Here is a 24,373-nt window from a genome sequence, read left to right on the forward strand (position 1 = left end):
TGTGACAAAATAAGCAGTCTGGGCCTCGCCTCCCCAGCTCCAGCGCGCTAGGGCCAGGCCTGTCGGAGGCGTTCGGAGCGACAAGCAGAACAAGGGCACGCGCCCCGCCGCGCCCGGCCAGGCGGCCGGGCAGACCCGGTGCGGCGGGCATCGGACACCGGACACCGAGCGGAGCGCGGGTTAGAGGCGTGGAGCCGGGGAAGGGCGCATGCAGGTGGGTTAGTGGTAACTCGACCATGCGGCGTGGCATTCCTGTCCGGCAAACGCGCTCAGGCAAAACAGAGTCGATGCTTACAATGATCCCAGCCCAAAATGGAGTGTCTCTGACTAGCAGGGAGGAGCTGATGCCGGCCATGAGAAAGCCCACCACGGTCACGGCGATGCCCAGGGCCAGCTGCAGCAGCGCGAGCAGCAGCGGGAACCGGCAGCCGCAGCACTTCCGGGCCTCCTCCTCCCCGCACTCCTTGGGGGCCCCTGCGCCCCTCTTCGGCCCCATGTCGTCGGGCCCCGCGGCGTCGGCGGCCGGCGGCCCCCCCTGGCTCCGCGCGCCGCGGCCGGGCCGCTCCCTGCCCATGGCGGCTGCGGGGGCGGCGGCGAGCGCGGCGCGGGGCGGGCCGCCCGGCTCTTCGAGTTACGGAGGCTGAACAAATATGGAAAACATTTGGAGCCGGCCCGCCGAGCCCGCGGGGGCCTCGGGGAGCCCGCCGCGGAGGGAGAGTCGAGGGGGGTCGCCAACTGCCAACGCGCGCGGCGGGGCGCAGCGCCCGCGGGGCCCCGGCGGGGTTTGCCCGGCGCCTCCTAAACCCCGAGCACTTTAGACAGGCTGCGCGCGCGGGGGGGGGGGTGTTAATGTGCGCGCGCGCGGGTGTGTGTGTGTGTGTGTGTGTGTGTGTGTGTGTGTGTGTGCATCTGCCTGTGTGTGGTGTCTGTTTGCCTCACTCCAAACCCCAGGAATTCTTCGATTTTGTTTTTGTTTTCTGAGAGGTGCAGTGCAAGGTGATGAATGTTTAAATCATTTGAGTTTAATTAATAGACAATTTAATCCAACATAGGCTCCAAGCTGTGAAGTCGCTTCCAGAAGTCAAATTGTTCTGATTTTCCAACAAAGGCGTGGGCTCTTCTGTTTCTTTTTAAGTTCTGCAATCCAGCTGACAAATCAAGGCATTTTTCCCATTGAGGTATTTGCTTTTGAAATAACTGTTTATAGAGATGCTGGGCTAAATGTGAACTCTCTTACGTGTATTTGTTTTTAAAACGCTTTGAATCGTTTATAGAGAGTCCCCGGCCAGTGTTCACTAATCTCCACAAGGTGCCTGGGGGGATTATTATACACCTGAGACATGGAGAATTTAACTGAGTCCACATTTGAGTTATTTTCAAAGCACCTACGGTGTGCTAGGAAATAAGGATGCTGGGGGAGGGTATTGCTCCGTGGTAGAGTGCCTGCTTAGCATGCATGAGGTCCTGGGTTCAATCCCCAGTACCTCCATTAAAATAAATAAATATAAACAAATAAATCTAATTCCCCCCCAAATTAACAAAGTTAAAATTTTTTTTAATAAAAAGAAAAGAAGGATGCTCAAGGTAGATTTGGTCCCCGCCCAAAGTCACCGAATAAATCAATAAAATCAATTCCCACTTACCTCTCCTCAGTAGCACTCAGAGCAAATTTCAGTGAAACCACTAAGAAATGACCCCATCACTTTGGAGTATTTATGTCTACTTTAGTATGGTCATTTTTACATTCAGAAAGCTGTATTAAAAAACAAATGATGTTGCCAAGATGCTAAGGTAAAGCCTGCTCTTAGATTGTTTGCTATTAGCTAGTTTGAGGAAACTCTTGACTCCCTGCTTTGTCTCCACAGAATTAGGAATCAGCCGTCGTTGGCGCTCCTGGAAAACTGCCAAGTCCCCCCAGAGGTACCTATGAAGGCATAAAATATATTCTTACTTATTTTATGAACTTCAGTGTTTTCTTTATATCTTACTTCTGGATCAGTGAGAAAAATATGGTCCATGGAACAAACGCAGGAGCTTAAAAAGCAGAAACCGAACCACACACCCCAGAATCCCACCTAGAAGCAGTAGAAGCCACTCTCGCTCTCAGAAGAGGAGCAGAGGGGGTGAGGGAAGGTCGTTGTCAGCTTTGGGGCCATTAAACTATTAGAATTTCTAGCGAGAACGGACAAAAAATGCCTGGTGTTACACAAGGCACCCACGTGACGTGTGCCTGACTGAGAACAACCCGAAAAACAAAACAGAACAATACTTCGTTTTTCCATGTAAACCTAGAAAATATTCTTAGGAAACTAATGGACTACATGGAATTAATTATTTGTTCTTATGAATAACACAGCTACCAGTTACTGAGTATCTATCCATTCTGTTACAAGCACATGCTAGATGCTTTACATCCTTGACTGTTAACTCCCTACAACCACCTTATTATAATTATCATTTCTACTTTTAAAGATGAAAAATTGAGTATCAAAATTAGGTAACCAGATTTTTAAGCTGTTTATCTAGTTAGGGATGAGTGAGGGGAACCAACTGTGAACTCTTGTGGATTACCTGTTTTATTAATTACTTTCAGTAGACAAACAAGTGAGTGGACTGTTTAAATCATTTGTGATTTTAAACAATTTAATGAGCATAGGCAGTGTTTCATCACAGAGTCAGCTATTAGCCTTGAACCTAAGAGTACCTGAGTACTTTACGAAAAAAAATCTTGAGCCACCACCATAATATATGCGGGAGTTGATTGAGACCGTTATTTCTATTACTAATTTGTAACTAGATACAGACGCTATTTGCTGACCATACTGCTGGGCTGTCAGTTAGTTAAGGATAAAATATTCTTAGCCTTTCCCTCAATGCCTTATATTAGATGTAAGTTAGAGTGGGTAAACAAAATAATGAGATATTCCTGTAGGTTTGTCTTTTAAGTTTCAGAATCAGTGTGGCTTACAATTTTGTGCATAAATTCTTCTATTAAAAGCTTACTTTTAATTGCCTAGCGGAGACAAGTTACAAATGAAATCAGTAGCAGTGAACAACTGCCCAGATAAATTGTAATCCTTCGAGTCTGATTACAAATGCCGACTTCAATTTTCAACTTCCAGCAAAGAAGGGCAGTAGCCAGGGGAGCCTTGCACCTGCTCGGATTCCCAATTGCAGGCGTGAATCTGCCTCTGAAGGGGCCTGGCCTCTGGCAAGACCACAAGGTGACAGTGCCGAGAATGGTCCTTTCACTTCATTGATGTGGGGAAGTAGAAACAAAGAGGGTGAGAGAAGTTGTCAAAAGGTTAGTGATAAAGAGAAATCAAAGGGTCTTTAAGGACAACCACCAAAAAAGCTCTTCCTTTAATATATCCTTTCCATGGAAAAAAAAAATCACCACTTCCAGCTCATCACATAGCTTAACAGAAATGAACAGGATTTTTTAATATTCATAAATTATAATGTCTCCGTTTTATAGGTTAAGCAATGACCTCTTCAGATATTTATATTACCAAGAAAAAAGGCAGAGTAGAAAAAAACAATGTTTTCGGATACTCCACCAGCTGCTCCCAAAACTCAAAACTGACAAACATGATAAATTAGAAATTGCAGGAGAGTAGTTAATATATGGTTTGAGACTCTTCCGATAGTAATAAAATTAAGCATAGTACTTTTTATGTTTGCTGTATCTCAAATTCAGAATTGTTTGGATGTATTGATGCTTCTGAAGTTCAAAAGTGGGAAGATGATAACTCTCTTTAAAATCAGTGTCATTAACAAGATATCCTTAGGAAATACAACTAGAAATAATTTCTAAACCAATATATTTCTGAACATATGGTCTTAGATTCACTAAGAACAGAAGATTTCATAGGAAAAATTATTACAGTGTCAAGGTCTCTGTCAAATCTCTTTAACATGTAATTAAATACAGTTAACTGTTTGATTAGATGTGATTTAAAGAAGTATCAAATACTCTACAGAAAACAGTTGAGAACTCACTTGTGAGATGCAACACCACTGACATGTATGCCTTACTGGCCTCCACATCTAAAATGACCCCAGGGACATTGCTGATCTGTGCGTTAGTGTGTGTGTGTATGTACAAGGGACATTGCCGATCTGTGCGACTGTGTGTGTGTGTATGTTTGTGTATGTACAACAAGTAAAAGAGAATCTCTGATTTCTTTCTATTTTCTTCATTTCTATGTCATTAATTCTAAGTCTGTCTTTTGGCTCAATTTTTTTTCTCAGAAGAATTGACCCATTTATGATTTTTGTACGGCAGTTTGTGTTTTCAAGTTAAACGTCATATGTACAGCGTACTCTTTATGGTCAACAAAGGCTTATAACTTTCTCATTCTATAAAAAGTCTGTAGAGATGATAATTATCAATCCTTTCCTAATGCAGTCTGCCCCTTTATATGATGTTATTTATAATATCAAATTTTCCTGCATGTAAGTTTGTACATGTATTTTTGTCTATATAATTTTCATGTATACTGCATATGATAAGGTAGAAATAACTAAATTTATGATAACTAAGAAATACAGGGAGAAGAATGGATAAACAGTGTAGTGTGTGCAGACAGTGGAATACTACTTGCTAATAAGGCTAAATCATTGATACAGGCATGAATCTCACTAACATTTGCTGAGTGAAAGAAACTAGACACAAAAGAATACATACTGCATAATCCTGTTGATATAAAAATAAAAAAGGCAAAATCTATGATCATTGAATTTAAAAAGTGATTGTGGAGTTGGGATGAGAGAATTGGCCAGAAAGGAACAGGAGGGGACTCTCTGGGATGATGGGAGTCTTCTATAGCTTGGTTTGGGTGGTGGTTACATGGGTGTAAATGATGGTGAAAACTCACTGAACAACACTTGAGGTCTGTGCATGTTATTACATGTAATGATATCTCAATTTTTGAAATGTAATAAAAAGAGAAATAGAGGAAGCCACTGTGTCTCCATCAGTTTTTGACAATGGAAAAAGTAAAGAGTTTTTTTAATCTAAATTATCTTGCTAAACTCTCTTCATTTCTCTCCTGCCATAATGGTTCCTCTGTATTAATTATCTATTGCTGTATAAAAAAATCACCCAAAACTTAGTGGTTTGGAACCACAATAGTTCTTTATTATTTCTTGGTTTCTGTGAGTCAAATACTCAAGTAGGGTACAGTGGGGATCATTTGTTTCTTCACATTTTCTGAGGTCTTGGCTGAAGACTTGAAGACTGGGCCTGGAATCATCTGAATTTTTGCCTGGGGCAGGAAAATCTGCTTTCAAGGTGTCTCACTCCTCTGGCTGGCAAGCTGGCTGCTTCTCATGTGGCCTCTCCATGGGGCTGGTTGAGTGTCCTTACAACATGGTGGCTGACTTCAACAAGAACGAATGATTAAGAGACTGAGAGAACAGGATAAAACTTGTCCTTTTTATGATGCAGCCCCAGAGGTCACCTAGCAACACTTGAGCCACAGTCTCTTTAGAAGCAAGTCAGCTCACATTCAAGGAGAAAAGAATTAAGAAGCCATCTATTCAAAGATGGAGTACTACAGAATCAAGGAGTATCAAAAACATGTTTTAAAACCACCACATTTAGGTATCATCACATCGGGCTATGATTGATACACCAAAAAAATTACACAAATTTAATGTATATCTCTTGATGAGTTCGGCTTTTTATTTCACAGAGAAATGGCATTTATGCTACACATTCCATGGCTTCACCAAAGAATCCCAAACCTAGCCAAGGAGCCCAGACTTCTTTCCTTAGCTCTAGATCTGCAAATGTAGATACCAACTCACAGCTCCACTGAATATCCCAGATGTAGCTCCGATTCGCCCTGTCCTTGAACTCCACCGAGAAATCAAGGAAGATAAACACAAAGTGTCCACAGACCTGAGCGGCAAGCTGGTCACTGGTTGCCTTTGCCAAGAGCAAGCCCACACAGAGTTTCAAGATTACGGTGAGTTTAAGAGTGAGTGGGAGGTGATGAAGGGCGGAGGGGGGAAGGTATCTACGGAAAAGCTTAGCTGTGAAGGGAAAGAAAGGGGAAAGAGGTAGCTAAAGGGATGATATAAAGTTGAGGAAAAGTCTGCTGCTCTTTTCTTGGACAGCTAATCAGGTTAAGTTTCTTAAGGTGGGAGAATTAGTCAGAAGGGAAGTCCCTTCACAGGCTGAGATAAGAGGAAAGAACGTAAGATTAGATAAAACACAGTTAAGTTGGCAGGTGTGGGAGGAAGCCAGTTGAGAGAATTCCTATCTTTTGGCCTCTTTTAGGATATGTATACAATGAACATAATACCAACATTCTTCTAAACTACGCAGATTTTAGATACACAGCCATTCTCTTTCTGTAGCCTGTCCCACGGCACATTTTCTTGTTATAGCTCCTAAGTATAGGCAAGTTTTAATGAAACTACTTCATTTTCTGAAAAATTTCTCTAAAAGAACAAAAGCATAGTTTTCTATAAATTACAATAATAATGGAATGTATTTTCATAGGTTACAAAGTATTTTATAGGTTACAAAGTACTCAGATTATTACTCTTTAAATCTAACCAAAACCCTATGAAGTCAGTTTCTTCAGTGGTTAAGTGACTTGTTCAAGGCTACATCTTTTCTTCTTGCTGTAAATCCAGTACTATTTCCATTTATATTTTAGCTGAATGACTTGGATTTTTTTTAGCTTTATTGAGATGTAATTGCTAGACAAAAAAAGTTGCACAGATTTAAAGTGTATATCTCAATTAGTGGGATTTTTATTGCGTAGAGAAATGGCATTGATACACTCCACATGTAGGCAGTCATGCATGATGAGGGCAAACGTGTGATAACACGTTAATCGTGTGTGTCGGGTGCTACGCTCCCGATTCCTGTGTGTGAGTTTTTTCCCCACACCACCAAGCAATTCTCCAACACCAGCTGGGTGACCTACAATTCAACTCAATTCTGACACTGTCTACCCAGAGACAGCATCAAATTCTACAGGTTAAGGGCTCATTCCCCCAAGACTGCCCCCAGATCAGATGTTAATCACTAGTCTGGGGTGTAATCTGTGCTGCTGACCAGCTGTTTATAAATCAGAGGTCTCTACCACCCGCTCCTTGGGGTTGGTTAATTTCCTAGAGCAGCTCACGGAACTCAGGAAACTAGTTTATTCACTAGATCGCCGGTTTATTACAAAGGATATGAAAGGATATGAATCAACAGCCAGATGAAGAGATACATAGGGCAAGGTCCCCAACAAAGGAGCTTCTGTCCCCGTGGAGCTGGGGCCTGGTGTGGTGACACGTGGAAGCATTCTGGTTCACCAGCTTGGAAGCTCTCCGAAGCTAGTCTTTCGGGGAGGTTTTATAGAGGCTTCATTACATAGGCATGACTGATTAAATCAACGGCCTTTGGTGAGTGGGTCGACCTCCGGCACTCCCCTTCCCGTCCCTGGGGTGGGGGTTTGGGGGGTGGGAATGAAAGTTCTGACCCGCTAATCACAAGAATGGTTCTCCTGGCAACCAGCCCACATCCTTAGGTGTGTTCCAAAAGTCATCTCATTAGCATAACAGATGACACCTTTGTCACTCTCATCACTGAGGAATTTCCAAGTATTTTAGGAGCTCTGTGCCAAAAAAGGGGATGAAGACCAAATATATATCTCTTGTTATAAATCACAGTATCACAAGAGCATACAATGCTTTGTGCACAGATATCCCTACCAAGTCCCAGGGCAGTGAGAACACATGCTGTGTAGAGGCTGGACCATAAGCACCATGAGGGCAGACATCTTGCCTTTTTAATTAATCGTTTCCACAGTACCCAGCACAGTGCAAAGAACACTGTATGGTTTTAATAAATATTTTTAGATCTTAAATAGGCATACAGTTTACAAACAAGATTCGTCTGGGTTCAGGTATTTCTGATATAAACAAATACATCTTTAAAATCCTTAAATTGCATATTTTGTCTATTTTTCTTTTAAGAGTTGTCTTTCGGAATAACTCAACTGAGACACTTTGGGTGAATTATAATTGGGTTTTCTAAATAATAACATTAAAAACACCATGAAGTTATTTTCAATATCCTATGTGTTATAAGCAAACTACAATTTTCACGTCAACCACTAATCTTCCTCTTCAGACTAACTGAGTTACTGTCTGACTCTAAGCCAGATTAACATCTTTTTTCATTTTTATAATATGCAAGTTTCTTGCATATTATAGACTTACAGCTCCCTGCATTTGGTTCCATATCCAGTCATCACCCCCTTTAAAGACATCTTTGACCCTAAGACAAATCTTTGTAGGCTGTATTTTTTTTTCCCTCCTACCATTTTTCTAGGAATTCTCACTCATTTTTATACGGCAATGAGTGCAAACTCTGGACTCGGACTGCTGGAGCTCCAATCCCAGCTCTAATTCTTACCAGCTGTGTAGACAAGTTCCTTCACCTCCAGTCTCGATTTCCTCTCTGAAATGTGAATATTAAAAGCATTGAGCTCAGAAGGTGACTCTGAAGTATAAACACAATCCTTCTCGCAAACACAGAGAACACCTTGCAGCATGGACAACGAATCAGCACCTGTTAGCTCTTACCCGAGCTCTGCCCTCTTTTCTGACTCACTTTCTCTTCCTCTGCACTCTCCTCCACAGTGTCTCTTTGGTGATTCCGTTCTCATTGCTTCTCCTCCTCTCCCCACAGAAAGTATAACCCTCCTTGTCCTCTTATACTCACTGCCCGCTAGCTCTGAAGTTCCTCAGCTTCTGAATCACTGCTTTGCTGCACAACGTAATTTCACCTGATTTTACTTTTCCTCACCACCACCCTCTGCACTTGCACCCAGCTCTGTAATTGGGATTTTTCCAGAATGACCCCTAGAGAAAGATAAGACACCCCCTTTCTTCTAGTGTTTTCTCCTTCCTTACAATGCCCCCACCTGACTTTCGGCCCCCACCCACTGCTTCAGGGGAATGCCCAGACTCAAATGCTGTCTGCTACCCACCCCAGCCAACCATAAAAGGACTGCCATCTTGTTTATAATCTTTTGCTGTGCCCTGGTGAAAGTTACATCAGAAAGGAGTAGGAAATCCACACCTGATGGCCCCAGTTGATTTCAGATTGTTTCACGGAAATGACTGAATTGCTGGCGCTTCAGAAACAATGTTTTGATAATCTAACATTAAGCTAGATTAGTGAGATCTTGACAGAAAAAAAAAAGGTTCACATTTCTCAAATGTTACATTCCCTAAAATATCACATCTGGTGAAGCAGCTGTCATTGATTTTGGCCTAAAACCCCTCTTTGTGTTGGGGAATGATCATTTACTCTTCCCCAGCTGCTGCCCAGTGGCCACTGGCCTGGCCACACATAGTATCCCTGCCCCCCTCTGTGTTTAAGGGCCCTGCACATGAAGGACTTATTCAAAGCAGGATGAATTAGAACTCCTCCACTAGGCATGGGGTCAGGATGCTCGGAAAGGGTCCTCGGTTCCTTTTGGAAGGAAGGCTACAGTGGTGGGGGTTCTTTCCCACAACTCGGAAGGAGTTTTTCAATGACAGGTGAGAACAAGGCCACTGAGCAAAGAGAAACAGAGTCTAGAAGAGCCAGAAAGATGGGGGGGGGGAGTAGAGAGAGATCAGATGACATTATTTGAGCCTCAGAAAAACAACTGTGCATAAAACAGCTCATCAATGCTTGAACATCCCAAGACAGGATGTTGTCTTGCTCCCACTGCACCATCATTTTTGGCATACGCGAGGGGCTCAATCGGTATTTGCTGAATGGCTTAATAAATAAGCCAGCCAGTAGATACTCCCTTTGTTTAAGTGAGTTATTTCTGTCCCTTGAAACTGAAGGTACCCTGACAAATGCACCCACCCAGGTGAATCTCAGCACTCCCCCTGAGCACCCTCCTCTCTGTGATCACAGACCTGCGGTCACGTAAGAAAATCACAGAGAAGTGACAAGTCAGTAGTGAGTTCATTTCCCAAAAGATAGGAGTGTTAAGATAACAGGGTTGGGGTTTTTTTATGGCCAAGTTGTACAAGAAGATTTGAGCCATTGTAGGGCAGGACAGATAGTTTATAAGGTAATTTTGCAATGCAGCATATGAGGAAATGCCAAGTGCTATTTCGTAACCTACGCCACCTTCAGTTTAGGTACATTTGCATGAGCACCACGCCCAACTAGCTAATTATACCTGGAGCTTTGTTTTCTCTTTACTAGCCTAAATCATAAAATTAAGTAGTAGGTTAACAGATATTTGTTTACACTGGTTTTAACCCAGAGATGCAGGTCAGAATCACCAGCAGTGTATTTAAAACTTTTTGTTTTTGCTTTTAATGTTTGACTTAGTTATATTTTGGGTGGCGCCTCGGCAGTTAGTACATTTGGGAAGTACCCTTGTGATTAAGTCCCACCCTGAAAACCTGCCCAGGACACACCCCAAGCGGAGCTCAACACTCCTGCCACCCACTAAGGCAGGAGGACACACTCCTTTTTCAAAGACTAACGGTAACTTTCTCATTTTATTTCTTCTTAGTACCTCTTTCTCAGTAGTGAGCTGCCTGTCTAACACTCTTTCTTGAGTTCATCCAATAAACATTCACGGAGAGCCTCATATGGCCAAGGAACCAAGCAGGCACTGATGATAAAAAAGGTGACAGGGCAGGATGCTGCTCTCAGGGAGCTCATGGTCAGCTGGTGGGAGACAGTCACGTAAACAGAGAAGCGTGATAAAGTTGAGGTGGAAAGCCCCATGAAAAAGAGGGCAGGACCTGTAGGCAGGGCCACTATCCTCCTGCCAGCACCATTCAGTTCCCCAGCCCAGCAGCATTATTTCGCTTTTTAAACTCTGAAAAGGCTTACTTCTAGGAAAGCGGAACTTACCCCTAAGATTCTATTGGTTCCCTGAGCTAACTCCTGATTGGTCCATTTGTAGTGCTCCATTTGCATGGAGCTCACTCCTGATTGGTCCATTTCCTTCACTCCTGATTGGTCCATTTCTACAAAGCTTGTTCCTAATTAGTCACCTTTGTTATACCTTATTTGCATACATGTTACAAAATGTTGCGAAGTCTAGACTGGCAGCCTATAAAATCCTGTGTAAACCTACAGACAGGGTCCAGAGCTTGGAGTGTTAACTCCTATGAGCCTGCTGTCATAATAAACCTGAGTTCTCCAACCCTCTGAGTGCTGCTTGGTCTCTCATCCGGATCCAGGTTGCTGTCATGACTGAGCTGTGACACCCAGCTATAACACACTTTTCTGCAACAGAGTGTTTCATGTGTGAGGGCAGGGTTGTGTGCAAGGTACAGCAAGGTGCGAAGGCAAACAGACTCTACTCCAGAGCCTCTTGATCTAAGGCACACAGCCTGTGTACCAGGGAAACGTACGGCACAGCAGTGTGATCATTCATACTATGTGGATTTCTGTCTATGAGGTGACTCTGGAAGTTGTCAGATCAGACCTACAGTTTTAGATTTATGGCACCATCCCACCCAGCCAACAGGTCCTCCCCTAAGCCTAGTACTTGGAGTCAACCCTTCTTACCTGTACTTTTTTGTTTCTCCGCCCCAGGGTAGTAAAGGTATAATCAGACCCAAGACCAGGTGAGAGGGGCTGACTAAGCCTCAAAATCCAGCCATACCAGGCAGCTGGCCCCTAGGAGAACAGCCTTCTCTCAGCTCCTGAATACTGAGAACCAAGGTCTTACTGGAGTTCATGAATCCCATGCCTGTCAATCATTTGCAACTTTCTTCAACACCTGCTTTTTACTTAGACATGTTTTTTATCCCTAAGCAATCTGCAGTAAACATTTAACACATCATGCAAATTTGAGGACGGGGCTTTTTTTTTTTTCTTCAGTATCATGCATTATTATTTGTTCTGTTCCTACAAGCCTAAACAATCTATATTTTAAATTCAAATAATTTAATCCTCTCATACATCCTGTTTAGAGGGAGTAGGAGAAACAATGCAAAAGAAGAACAGGGAGGAAATGTGAAATGCTTACTGAAGGAAGTTGCTTGAGGTTTAATAAGAATGAAGCTAGCACCTAGGAAAAACTCATCAAGATGCTAAAAGCTGTTGCTTGGGCGCAGTGGGACATGGATGATGTTTTTTTCTTCCTATTTGTCTGTTGTCCTCTAACGGGCACTTGACATTATGATGTAACCAAAACAAAACACAAAACAAAATAAAACATACACCCACCCAAAACCCTTAGTTTTCAAGAGAAATTCACCTCAGAAGAGACTGGGTCTTAGGTTTATTTTATAGTCACCTAAACAACAAAAAGAGAATTAGGTACATAAATGGATGCTCAATTTAAAAAACATCACACTTGGTAGACAGAGAAGTTTCTCTCTGGACCAAATCTTCATATATGGATTGAATTTAGTTTCAATAGTTAGATGATGCTAAGATAATATTTTTAAAAGAAAGTTTTGTGAAAAGAAGAGATAGGTATAATGCACTAAGAGAAAGTTAAAAATTCCTGAAAGTATGAGGGCTTACAATCAGCCAGTGGTTCTTATCTCTGGCTGTGTATCAGAATCACCCACAAATGTTCTTTTTAAATTCCTGGAACTCAGACCTTCCTGGAGAGATTCTAATTCAGGAAGTGGGTTGGGATACAGCATCTGAACTTTTCAAAGGCTCCACAGGTAATCTTGATGTGTAACTAGGTTTGTAAACCATTATCCTGAATGAAGTTAATCGATCAGTTTCAGGTACCAACTAATGCATCTGAAATCACCCTGCTCCTTCACCCTTGTCAATTAAAGGAAGTTAAACTTTTACTTAGTTAAGTGATAGTTGCCCAAACATTTGGAACTTTTCTTCAAGAAATTTCTTCAGATGTGATATAAGAGCCTCCCAAGATACTCATCCTATTACTTACTGCTTGTATAAACCTAGCCTGCTAACTTTATTTTATTAGAGATTGATTACCAACATAGGACAGAAATTTAAAGTCAGAGGTAATCACCTTATCCTTCCACTCCAGTTACCTGCTCCCCATAGTGAATGCTCAATTAGCTTCTATTGAATGAATGAATGAATGTGTGAGTGAGTGAATAAATGACGCTGCTTCCTCATTTTTTACAAATGAGCCTCGGATTAGTTGTGCCACTTGCCCACAGACTCACTACAAGTTGATGGCAGTGTCGGGGCCCAAAATCAGGTGAGTCCGTTCTCAGGACTTGATCCCTCCAACCTGCCACAGGCTTTACTCACCTCCAGACAACTGTTGACTGTTCCAAAAGGTAAATCCATCCTTCGAGAATGCTATTAGCTTCCACACAGAGCATTAAAAAATAATATACCACACTGTTTTCCACACTGGCTGCACAAAAGTACATTCCCACCAGCAGTGTAGGAGGGTTCCCTTTTCTCCACAGCCTCTCCAGCATTTGTCATTTGTGGACTTTTGAATGATGGCCATTCTGACTGCTGTGAGGTGATACCTCTCTGTAGTTTTGATTTGCATTTCTCTGATAATTAGCAATACTGAGCATTTTTTCATGTGTCTATTGGCATTTGTATGTCTTCATTGGAGAACTGCTTGTTTTGGGTGTCCACCTGTTTTTGGATAGGGTTGTTTGTTTTTTTGTTATTAAGTTGTATGAGCTGTTTATATATTCTGGAAATCAAGCCCTTGTCAGTCTCATCTTTTGCAAATATTCTCTCCCATTCTGTAGGCTGCCTTTTTGTTTTGCTTATGGTTTCCTTTGCTGTGCAAAAGCTTATAAGTTTAATTAGGTCCCATTTGTTCATTTTTTCTTTTATTTCTGTTGCCTGGGTAACTGCCCTAGGAGAACATTGCTGAGATTTACATCAGATAATGTTTTGCCTATGTTTTCTTCTAAGAGGTTTATAGTGTCTTGTCTTATGTTTAAGTCCTTAAGCCATTTTGAGTTTATTTTTGTATATGATGTGAATGTAGTCTGGTGCAGCCATTATGGAAAACAGTATGGAGATTCCTTAAAAGACTCAAAATAGAATTACCATATGATTCAGCAACCCCATGCCTGGGCATATATTCAGAGGGAACCTTAATTCTAAAAGATACATGCACCCCAATGTTCATAGCAGCACTATTTACGATAGCCAAGACATGGAAACAACATAACTGTTCACCAACAGATGACTGGATAAAGAAGCCGTGGTATATTTGTACAATGGAATACTACTCAGCCATAAAAAGACTAAAATAATACCATTTGCAGCAACATGGATGGGCCTGGAGATTATCATTCTAAGTGAAGTAAGCCAGAAAGAGAAAGAAAAATACCATATGATATCACTTATATGTGGAATCTAAAAAAAAAAAAAAAAGACGAACATATTTACAAAACAGAAACAGACTCACAGACATAGAAAACAAACATATGGTTACCAGAGGGGAAGGGGGTGGGAAGGGATAAATTGGGAGTTAAGAAATTTGCAGATACTAACTAATATATATAAAGTAGATAAACAACAAGTTCATACTGTAGAGCACAGGGAACTATATTCAATATCTTGTAGTAACCTATAATAAAAAAAGAATATGAAAAGAAATATATGTATGTATATGTCTGACTGAAACATTATGCCATACACCACAAACTGACACAACACTGTAAACTGACTATACTTCAATTAAAAAAATGGAAAAAAAATAAAGCACAGCAAGGCACTGCTTCATAATTCAAGCAAATAATTTTTTTTAAAAAAGAAGAAGATGGCACAGGATTTGGATAAACAAAGCAGTGGATAAAATGAAACTTTCCCCAACTATACTGAGAATAGCTTCTTTGGATAAAGGGGGGGAAATGAATATTAAACTCTAAGAAAGGAAAAAGATTTTCACAGGGATCACAGTTTTTACTGATATGACCAAAGTGATAAAGAAAATAGGTCCTCTTTAAGCAAAAGTAAAAGTTGTATGAGATTCTGGGCAGTATAAGAGAATCGTTCTGTTTTCTGTTAAGCCTGCTTCTTGACCTCCACCAGGATCTTCCCGGGATCACAGCCACACCAGCACGGATTATGGTGGGGACGTCAGTGCGTAGATCTGAATAGGCTGGCAGACAATAGGGGTTTTTTCCCTCCTGGAAATGTTTAATTCTTCCCTTCAAGAGCTATACATTCTGCTGCACGTCTCCCCACTTTCCCTCTTACTCTCTGTATGCTCTATGCATGCAAACAATACTTGATAGAATGTTTAGCTGGGAGCTGAGCTCAGCATTTGTTGAGCCCCTCACTTTGTACGAGATGCTGTATGATTCAGGAGACGACAAAAAGACAAAAATCTGACTTTCTCTCCATTCCTCTCAAAAGACCTCAAGCACCTTTCAAGTTTTTGTGTATCTTAATGTTTCTTTCAGCCCAGAATCTCTCTCTGAACTAAAAAGTGCTGAGTTATTAAGCCTTGAACTTTAAAGTTAAATTTTAGATTGCGGGAAAATATGCTGTTTGCCCAGAAAACCCAGGGGTAACTAGGTAGCTAACCTAGGAGGAATCGAATTTCTTACATTTAGGGGTGCAGTTGATATTCTGCAGCACGAGATTACGTACGTCATGTCTGATGGTGGGGCTTTCTGAGGTAGTGTGGGAGGTGAAGTAGAAAGTCCCTTCCCTTGGCATCGCTTCTGATGAGGTTCTGCAAGCACTGTAGTGTCTAAAGGTGTCAGGACGCTCTGTTCGTTGTGTCAAGAGAAGTCTTGCCGCTATATGTATGATCGTGTGAATGAATATTCAGCACCTCCAACTCAGACTCACGGCTAATGATCCAGATTCTGAATTTTCCAGGGCCAATTGTACGGCCTCCTTTTTGTGTGCTGCCTTTCTTTTTTAGCAGTTTCATTATTTGTTCACACTTCCAGGAGAAGTGGAGAAAGAGGATGAAACATAAATTCACCAACTTTTTCCAGCGACACCCTTAGCCTTGCCAAGTCCTCTGGTTCCAAGAGGGCTTGTGGGAGCGTACAGTGCACCCCAAGGGGGGAGCAATCCTCTGCTGCGCCAACAAAAATGTAACACGGGGCATGCTTCCTCACATCAGGACCCAATGAGTCTTCTTTATACGAAAAGACAGCATCCTAAGTAAATATTTCACTATGGCACTGCAAAAAAGAAAGCAAGCCTGGCCAAGCCCCACATCCAACCATCTGGGTTTCAATTACCCAAGTGCTGAGCTGGAGCAGGGTGACTGCAGCCGTGTGCGCATGTGTGAGGGAGGCAGGGACCTACGAGGGCACACAGCTGGAAACGGAACTGGCTCTGTTGCCTCCTTCAGCAGGTAGCTTTAGCCTCGAGGCATGAAATCTAGTCTTGAAAATACGCCCATGTAGAGCTTTTGTTTATGGGTATGGTTTAAGGAACACAGAGCTCACAAGCAAAACTGTGAAGGAGAGGGGACTTCTCTTGACACCGGCCCAACTTGCTTCTGAATCTTCCTGTGTCCTGATGGTACCGTGGCCCCTGCCCCCTCCTCCCATGTCATAGTGCTGGCTCCCGTCCCCAGCAAAACAGGAGAAGGCAATCCGTCCATGTGAGTGAGATCCATCCACACGTGACACGCTTAATCTCTCCACCCTTTCCACTGCCCTCAGTATAAAAGTACAAACCTCTTAGCATGACTCTGCTGCTGGTGGCCCTTCCACCCTCCCTTTCTCCTCTCTGTCCCATCCCCAGCCACACTAGGGTCCTTTCCTTCTGCAAGCACTGGCCTCTGCTTGCTGCTGGGCCTCTGAGAACACTCTGTTCTCCATGCCTGGAACACTCTTCACCCCTCTCCCCAAGCCATGTCCCAGGAAGCCGGCCTTGACCTTGGTCAGTTCTGTCCCTCAAGCCCTTTCCTAGAGCACCCATGCTGCTCCTTTGAAAGTCCCCATGCCATAGTGAGTTCTTCACCTGATGCCAGCTGTAAGCCTGTGACTCTTTGAGCTCTGACACGTTCACTGCTGCATCCCCAGCACAGAGCCTGGCCCACAGCAGGTGCCAAGTGTGATAAGTGACTGACTGAATTCATTAATCTAGTCCAGATAGTCACACTAATACCATATTTCTAAAGACTAATGTCTTTAGACTCCTGGAGGCTTTCAGGGTTTTACCCCAAACCAGCTGCTACTATTAGGAGAGCAGACCAGGGGCCCTGCTTGCTGAGTTGACCCTGGAAGATCTGTGACCTCAGGGGCACATCTGAGCATCTTGTGTCTGAGCAGCTGAGATGTTCGCCCACTCTGCTCCTTTTTCCTCTCCTCTGCCCAAATCCCTCTGTATTTCAGTCCCCAAAATGTTAGCTGAGGAATTCAGAATTCATTCTTGCTGTGCCCATTGATTGATGTCCTTCCCCACACTGCCCACTTAAGCTTGGTTTCATATCTGGGTAGTTATTATCCAATTGGCCATGCTCAGCTCTTCTAAATTTGTCCCATTCTATACTGCAGATTTGCATTCTTATAATGATTGCTAGCACTTACATAGCACTTAATGTATACCAAGCACACATGTGTGCGCGTGCGCACGCACACACACCCTCTCTTAATCCTATGACAACACTATTAGAAAGGTACTATTAGCCTTTCCATTCTACAGATGAGGAAGTAGGAGGCACAGAGAGGTAAAATTCCTTGCCCAAAGTCACCAGCTAGAGCCAGGATTTCAACCCTCGTGGTTTAGCTCCACATGCTAAGCACTCCATGCTCTTAATGACTACACTTTACTGTTTCTCATGTATTAGGAATTCCTGTTGTTGCCCTGGCCACATCACTGTCGGTTGGGGTTCCCACTCTTAGGGGTTCCCACTCTTAGTGACTACTGAGCGCCCCAAAGCGTGTGAATTTGCATGTTATAGCCTCAAATAATTGAATGACTGCTAAACAGCTGACACAGGAGATTTGATCCATTGGCCAGCAGTGCACTGAGACTTGGGACCCTGTTCAAAAGGTAATATGGACCGACCAGATTCCTCTCTTGAAAGCCTGGAATTGGGAAATGAGCAGCTCGTCCTGTCCTCAGCAGATGGCAGAAATGACCAGTCCTGACACGCATGGTACATGGAGAATCGGAGGGTGCTGTGCTGGATCTCGTGCACTTACTAAAGCAGAGAGCATGCAGTCAGAATCAGACGTGAAGGAAACTATGCAGTACTTAAGACCAGGAGAGACTGACTCTAGTTCCTGGTTTTTCTGGGATTTCTGCTCCTCATAACCAAAGGATTTATGGTTACAACCCACTGCCTCAAGACTTCTGGTCCCCAGGGACCCTTGGTTAATCCTTCCCAGTGAGCCCAAGAGAAGAAAACAAGGTGCTCTTTGATGGGAGGAGAAGCAACAGGTGGTGCTGAGTGGATTTAAGTCACGACACGTGACCCCTGGGGGGCTTCCATCACCTTCACAGCCCATCCCCCAGGATGCTCCTGACCCAGTAGTCAAGGGGCAGCATGACTGCTTGAGGCTGAGCATCTCCAAGGACCAGGGATGCAAACAAAGGTTTATCTGAGTGTTCAGAGCGAGGTAGCAACCAACCCCGTATGCCAGGATTTCATGCGCCTAGGCTGGAATAGCAAGTCGCTTTAAATTATTATTTTACTTTAAAAATTATTTATATTTAATAATAATAATTTAAATAATTAAATGAACAATGATTTAAATAATAAAAATTTAAATTCTTTATATTATTTTAAACATTTTTTATAGTGAAATTCTGGTATTCAGTAATTCCAACGATTCACTGACAGAAAAGAATGATACTAATATGATAATGGCATTAAAATAATGCTTTATGTTTCACAAAGGCCTTCTGCTTAAGTCACCTCATTGGATCCTTGCCACAACCCTATATCCAATTGGCTTTGCTCATTTTATATTTTGAACTTCCTTTGATCCTATCTCCCTCTGTTCTTGTATTTTTACTCCCTTAAGAATAAACTTCAATGTGCAGAGCCTTGCAAAGTTACACTAAGAATGTGATTTTATTGTTAAGCTAAGTATAAAGCTATGGCCAAGATTTGAGCAGGAAAGAAATGTGTTTAGATCTGTGTTTTGAAAGCGTCACCTGGCTACAGCATGGACAGTGGACTATGGAGGGAAAGGATGGAGGCAGGGACATTAGGAGGGAGGCTGCTGTAAAAGTGTGCGGCAGAGAGATGATGGTAGCTTGGACAAGGTCCTAGGACTGGGGATGAGGGAGGAAAGAGAATAGTGCGCGAGTATGTGACCTAAGCAACGTGGGGATGGTATTTCTACGATAGAGGATTAAGTGACTTCCAAAGAATGTCCAGATTATGCCGCTTCAACTATTTTTGAAGGAATATCTACTGTTACTCTGCACAAGCACCAATAATATAAGAATAAGAGTGATAAAGAAGATTTTTGATAAAGAAGTCACTTGTTAGAGCTGTCCAGTGATGCTCAGCTTCCGGTGCCTGCAGAAAGGGTGTGACAAGTCTAGGGTGCTGACTTTAAAATATACTGCTTGAATATCTTTATCCAGGGTTTGTCTCAATTCCAGGATTAAACCTAGCAGAACGTTTATACCACCATAAGAATAGAGAGTCTTGGAAAAGGGATAGAGCCATCATTCATACTCTCCCTTTTATTTATTACAGAATGTGAGCCATATAGCCCAGTATTCTATGGCCAATCTAATGATTATGAGTCTTCAATGTATAAAAAGTGGGGAAGACAGAGAGACTGAATAAATTATTTAACTGGAACAATTCAGGTTAAAATATCTAAATGAAAACCGGGAGAAAGAGACAGGGAGCTAAAAGAATGCCAGCATCTTAAATTTTTGTAATTTCAGAAACTCAAAATGCATTTTTATATTCAGACTATAATTCACTTTAAATGACATAAAAAGATAGCTTTTGTAATCTTTTTTAATTTTAAGAAATAAGGTCTATAAATTATATAGGATTATATTGCTCATAATAACTAAAAGTTCAAGTAAACTGCCTCATTGAAACGTAAGTTTGAAAGGTTAAGACATCATCCCGGACTTTCTGTACAACTGAACTGGATGTGATTGTCTAGATATAATTGCTATCATTGTTTTAAAAAATGGAAGTTCCCATAAAGGCCGAAAAATAAAATTATCTAGATGGTAGGAAAATTAAAAGACAAGCTATTAACTGGGAGAAAATATTTGCAAATAACATTCTGATAAAAGACTTAAACCCAGGATAAATTTTTTAAAACTCTCAAATTCCATAATGAAAAACAAATAATCCAATAAAAAATGGGCAAAAGATTTGGATAGACACTTCCCAAGAGAAGATATATGGATGGCAAATAAGCACCAGAAGTGATATACAATATCATTAGTCATTAGGGAAATGCAGATTAAAACCACAATGAGCAATCACTACACGCTCCTTAGAATGGCTACATTGTAAAGACTGGGCATTCCAAGTATTGACAATAATGTGGGGGAACTGGAACTCTCACACACTGCTGGTAGGCACGCAAGATAATACAAGAACTACGGAAAAAGAGTTTAATAGTTTCTTAAAAAGTTAAATATACACTTGCCACGTGATCCAGCCCAAGAGACATGAAGCCTAAGTCCACGTAAACATGTGGACACAGATGTGCGCAGCAGCTTTGGTTGTAATCGCTCTAACGTGAAAACAACCACATGGCAGAATCTAAAATAATTATTCCGAGAGAAAAAGCCAGACAGAAAAAGGACACATGGTGTTATGAAATCCTAGAAAATTCAGGCTTATCTAATCAGTGACTGAAAGCTGACAATGGTTTCATGGAGATGGTAGGGGGATGGGGAGGGCCAGGAGGGATGAGTTACAAAGATTCTGGAGGGTGAGGGATGTGTTCATTATCTTGATTGTGGTGACGATTTTATGGGTGTATACATATGTCAAAATGTATTAAGTTACACATTTTAAATTTTGCAGTTTGTTATATGTTCATCATACCTCAATAAAGCTGTTAAAAAAAAAAAACACATGTGGTCAGTATCTGTGGTCTAAGTGGAGCCTGAAGAACAATCAATGTTTAACCACGATAGTATTTAAAGATCAGGTGTGTAAGTTAGTGATGATGCCTTGCCAGTGTGAGTTTGACCTTCAAAGGTCTAACATTTTTTGTGGCTACAGTGAGGAAGTTTCCTGATTTATTTTTCCTTCATCTTCACTGGGTTGTAAACAAGGTGTATTTATTTTCTTGGTGACCAGTGAAACCCTGGCCATTTCCTCCCTAAGATGTTGTTAACCATGAGAGCTCTGCCTTCCATGTCTTAGATTGTCCCACTGAAAGAAATTTATAAACTTAGGACAGAAATCACATGTATCCCATATTTCATTTGCGCTTTTGAGATGGTTGCAAACATGTTTTTCTTTGTCTATACCAGTTTTATGATATTAAATAAATCTTCATTTCTTCATTCATCCTTGAAGACATCATATAAGTTTACTCATTCACATACATGAGCCACAGTCAACATAATAACAGAAAGAAAGAAGAAAAATGATCAGGGTAATATACTTTGATGTACTGGAATTTAACTTCCAAATGTCTTGAAACATAAAATTTGAAGATATAATGGCCAGTCCACCAATCCTTAAAATAGCTTTTTAAGAGAAATACTGTGGGTTCCTGATATAATGATTGAGCATATGTATTTGCCTATCCTCTTTCCCAAGACCCTATTGAAATGGCCATAAAGAAGTAAAACAGGAAGAAGAAAAGAATAAATTTATGAGTAAAGAGAAAAGGGAAGAACTCATCAGTATACAAATGAGATCGATAAAGAGGAAAAGAGCATATTGGCAGGAGAAGCATCCTTGATGATCTCCAGAAAGAAGGATTCCAGAGTCAGGGTTCTGGAAAAAAAAAAAAAAAAACCATAGGAAGGCTCTGAATCTGCAAGAATAGAGAGCACAGGTCAGAGGTGGACCTGAAAAGTTAGAACTTAATTAAAAATCTCTTTAATTGACAGTTCAATCAACAAGTAGACATGATATAGGAAAAATAACTTGATACAGGATAAAAATGAAGACTATCAGCTTTGACAAGTGAAGTGTACACTGTCAGAAACAGGGAAGCAGGAGAGAAAGATAAAGATGGAAGGAAGGCTAAGAAAGTTGGACCCTCATCTTTCATAGGGTAGAGTCAAGAGACTGTCTAAAAAGGTAGTGTAGTAAAAAAAAAAAATGGAAAAAGAAGTGGTGGGGCATCAGGTAGAGGTCTAATGATCTTATTCATATTTTAAATGATATATTAGCATCTAAGTAGGGACAATACACTGAGCTATATCCCCATCTTTCACAGCAGGGACCTTTTAGAATGGCCTGAAATCGCTAATCACAGGAGAGGAGTACGCCTATTAGAGCTGTAACAGAATGTCCTCCTGGAACAGCAAAGGATGCGGGTGGATGTGGAGTGGGAGTGATGGGCTAACGACAAGGAGATTTTTTTTCCCACAAAAAAACCTGGAGTATTTGGATTTTTTTTTTTACCATGGTCTTGAACTACTCTCATATGCGTTTTTAAAATTCTAAAGTGAATGTATATACTTTGCACTGAAATAAGCAGGATCCATTGCCCATCAAATGTTAGGAGAGCCTCTCATGACTTGGGCGATGCCACATTCTTCATCTCATTTGATCTACACCTTGGGAGCAAGTAGGTGCTGCTTCCCTCTTGCATTAGGGAGAAACCAAGACTTGGGGTGTTTGGATGGCTCCCCACCACCCCGTGCACAGAGCGGCAGACGTGAAGCCTGAGCTGGAGTCATCTGACGCCAACTTCAGTATTCTTTCTTCTGTTCCAGCGGTCCTCAAAAGTTTGGTTTTGGCAGTGAGTTCAGTGGTCCCGTGAATCTGTCTCTTGCTTCAACAGTGTTTGGACGGAACAGACCCAGGGACGCCCCTTGCTCCAGCCTCCGACCACCCTTCAACCTTTTTTCCAGTCGCATCCTTCAGAACCAGCCACTGTGTTATCTTCAGCCTCTGGGACCAGCCAACACCGTTTTGTGAGCTTAACTCCTTACTACCGATCAACCATGAGCTCCCAGGTTTGTCAAAATTATTCCAGCGAGGTTGAGGCCTCTGTCAACCACCTGGTCAACATGCATCTGCGGGCCTCCTACACCTACCTCTCTCTGGGCTTCTATTTTGACCGCGACGATGTGGCTCTGGAGGGCGTTGGCCACTTTTTCTGTGAATTGGCTGAGGAGAAGCGCGAGGGCACAGAAAGACTCTTGAAAATGCAAAACCAGCGCGGTGGTCGCGCCCTCTTCCTGGATGTGCAGAAGCCATTTCAAGATGAGTAGGGTAAAACCCAGGACTCTATAGAAGCTGCTATTGTCCTGGAGAAGAACCTGAACCAGGCCCTTTTGGATGCATGCCCTGGGTTCTGCCGGCGCAGACCCACATCTCTGTGACTTCCTGGAGAGCCACTTCCTGGATGAGGAGGTGAAACTCATCAAGAAGATGCGCGGCCACCTGACTCACCTCCGCAGGCTCTCTGGTCCCCAGGCTGGGCTGGGCGAGTATCTCTTCGAAAGGCTCACCCTCAAGCACGACTAGGAGCCCCTGCAACCCAGCAGCCTTTACGGAGCCCCTGTGGTGTCAGGGCTTCTGCCTGAAGCCTCCCTGCAGTCACCAGGCAGCTTTTCAACCATCCTGGAGCCCTCTCCCAAGCCTTGGACCAAACGGAAACAACAGAGCTTTTTGCAACAACAACAAAAAGTTTGGTTTGGTTCCCGTGTTCCTTTATACTCTTAAAAATTATTCAGAAGCCCAAAGACATTTTATGTGGCTCACACTTACTGATATTTTCTGCATCACACTGAGATCTTTCAAAATATTCATTCATTAATCCATTTAAAAACAAAATTAAAAACATAAATATTTTAATAAATGCAACTATAATTTCCAAAACAATAGTGAAAACAGGGGCATGTGTTTTAAATATTTGCAAATGCCTGGATCGATGGAAGGCAGCTGGGTTCTCTGCACTCTTTGTGTTGTGACAGTGCACATCAAGTAACCTGTGGGAAGACGACACTGCACACAGAGAAAGGGCGCCTATAACTTACTATAACTAAGAAAGTAGTTTTGACTTTATAACCCCCCTGGAAGGTCTTCAGGGCCCTGCAGAGGATTCCAGATTCTACTTTGGATTCCACTTTTTCAGGAAGCTTTCCATGGTCTCCCCAGGAAGCATCCAATCACCTTTAATGCCCTTCCCACAGTACATTCCTGGAACCTCAAGCTAGCCCTAATTTTACTGTCTGTATAATAGTTATTGACAAATCCATGTCCTCACAAATCATGTGAACTGATCGGTGGTCCAGCCCCCACCTAGCGCCTAATGCGGTGGTACGTACCTAGGAAATGCTCCATCACTATGGGAT

At 42.2% G+C, this 24,373-nt stretch overlaps 1 protein-coding gene and 1 pseudogene across 2 annotated transcripts in view; one reads left to right on the plus strand and one right to left on the minus strand.

Moving 5' to 3' along the window:
• The window catches only part of SSPN (sarcospan), a 104,704-nt gene that overhangs the window by 36,883 nt on the left and 43,448 nt on the right, over positions 1-24,373 (minus strand). Inside the window, exon 1 of one of the 2 annotated variants that reach the window (XM_006199948.4) lies at positions 296-772. The exons of the other annotated variant lie outside the window; for it this stretch is intronic. Within the exon in view, the coding sequence (XP_006200010.2) occupies positions 296-574 (279 nt within the window). The 5' untranslated portion in view covers positions 575-772. Of the gene's footprint in view, positions 1-295; positions 773-24,373 lie in introns of those variants that run through there. 2 annotated transcript variants of the gene reach the window in all.
• LOC102530676 (ferritin light chain pseudogene) lies at positions 22,840-23,555 on the plus strand (annotated as a pseudogene).

Source organism: Vicugna pacos, chromosome 34 (assembly GCF_048564905.1).
Source record: "Vicugna pacos chromosome 34, VicPac4, whole genome shotgun sequence".
Lineage (NCBI taxonomy): Eukaryota > Metazoa > Chordata > Mammalia > Artiodactyla > Camelidae > Vicugna > Vicugna pacos.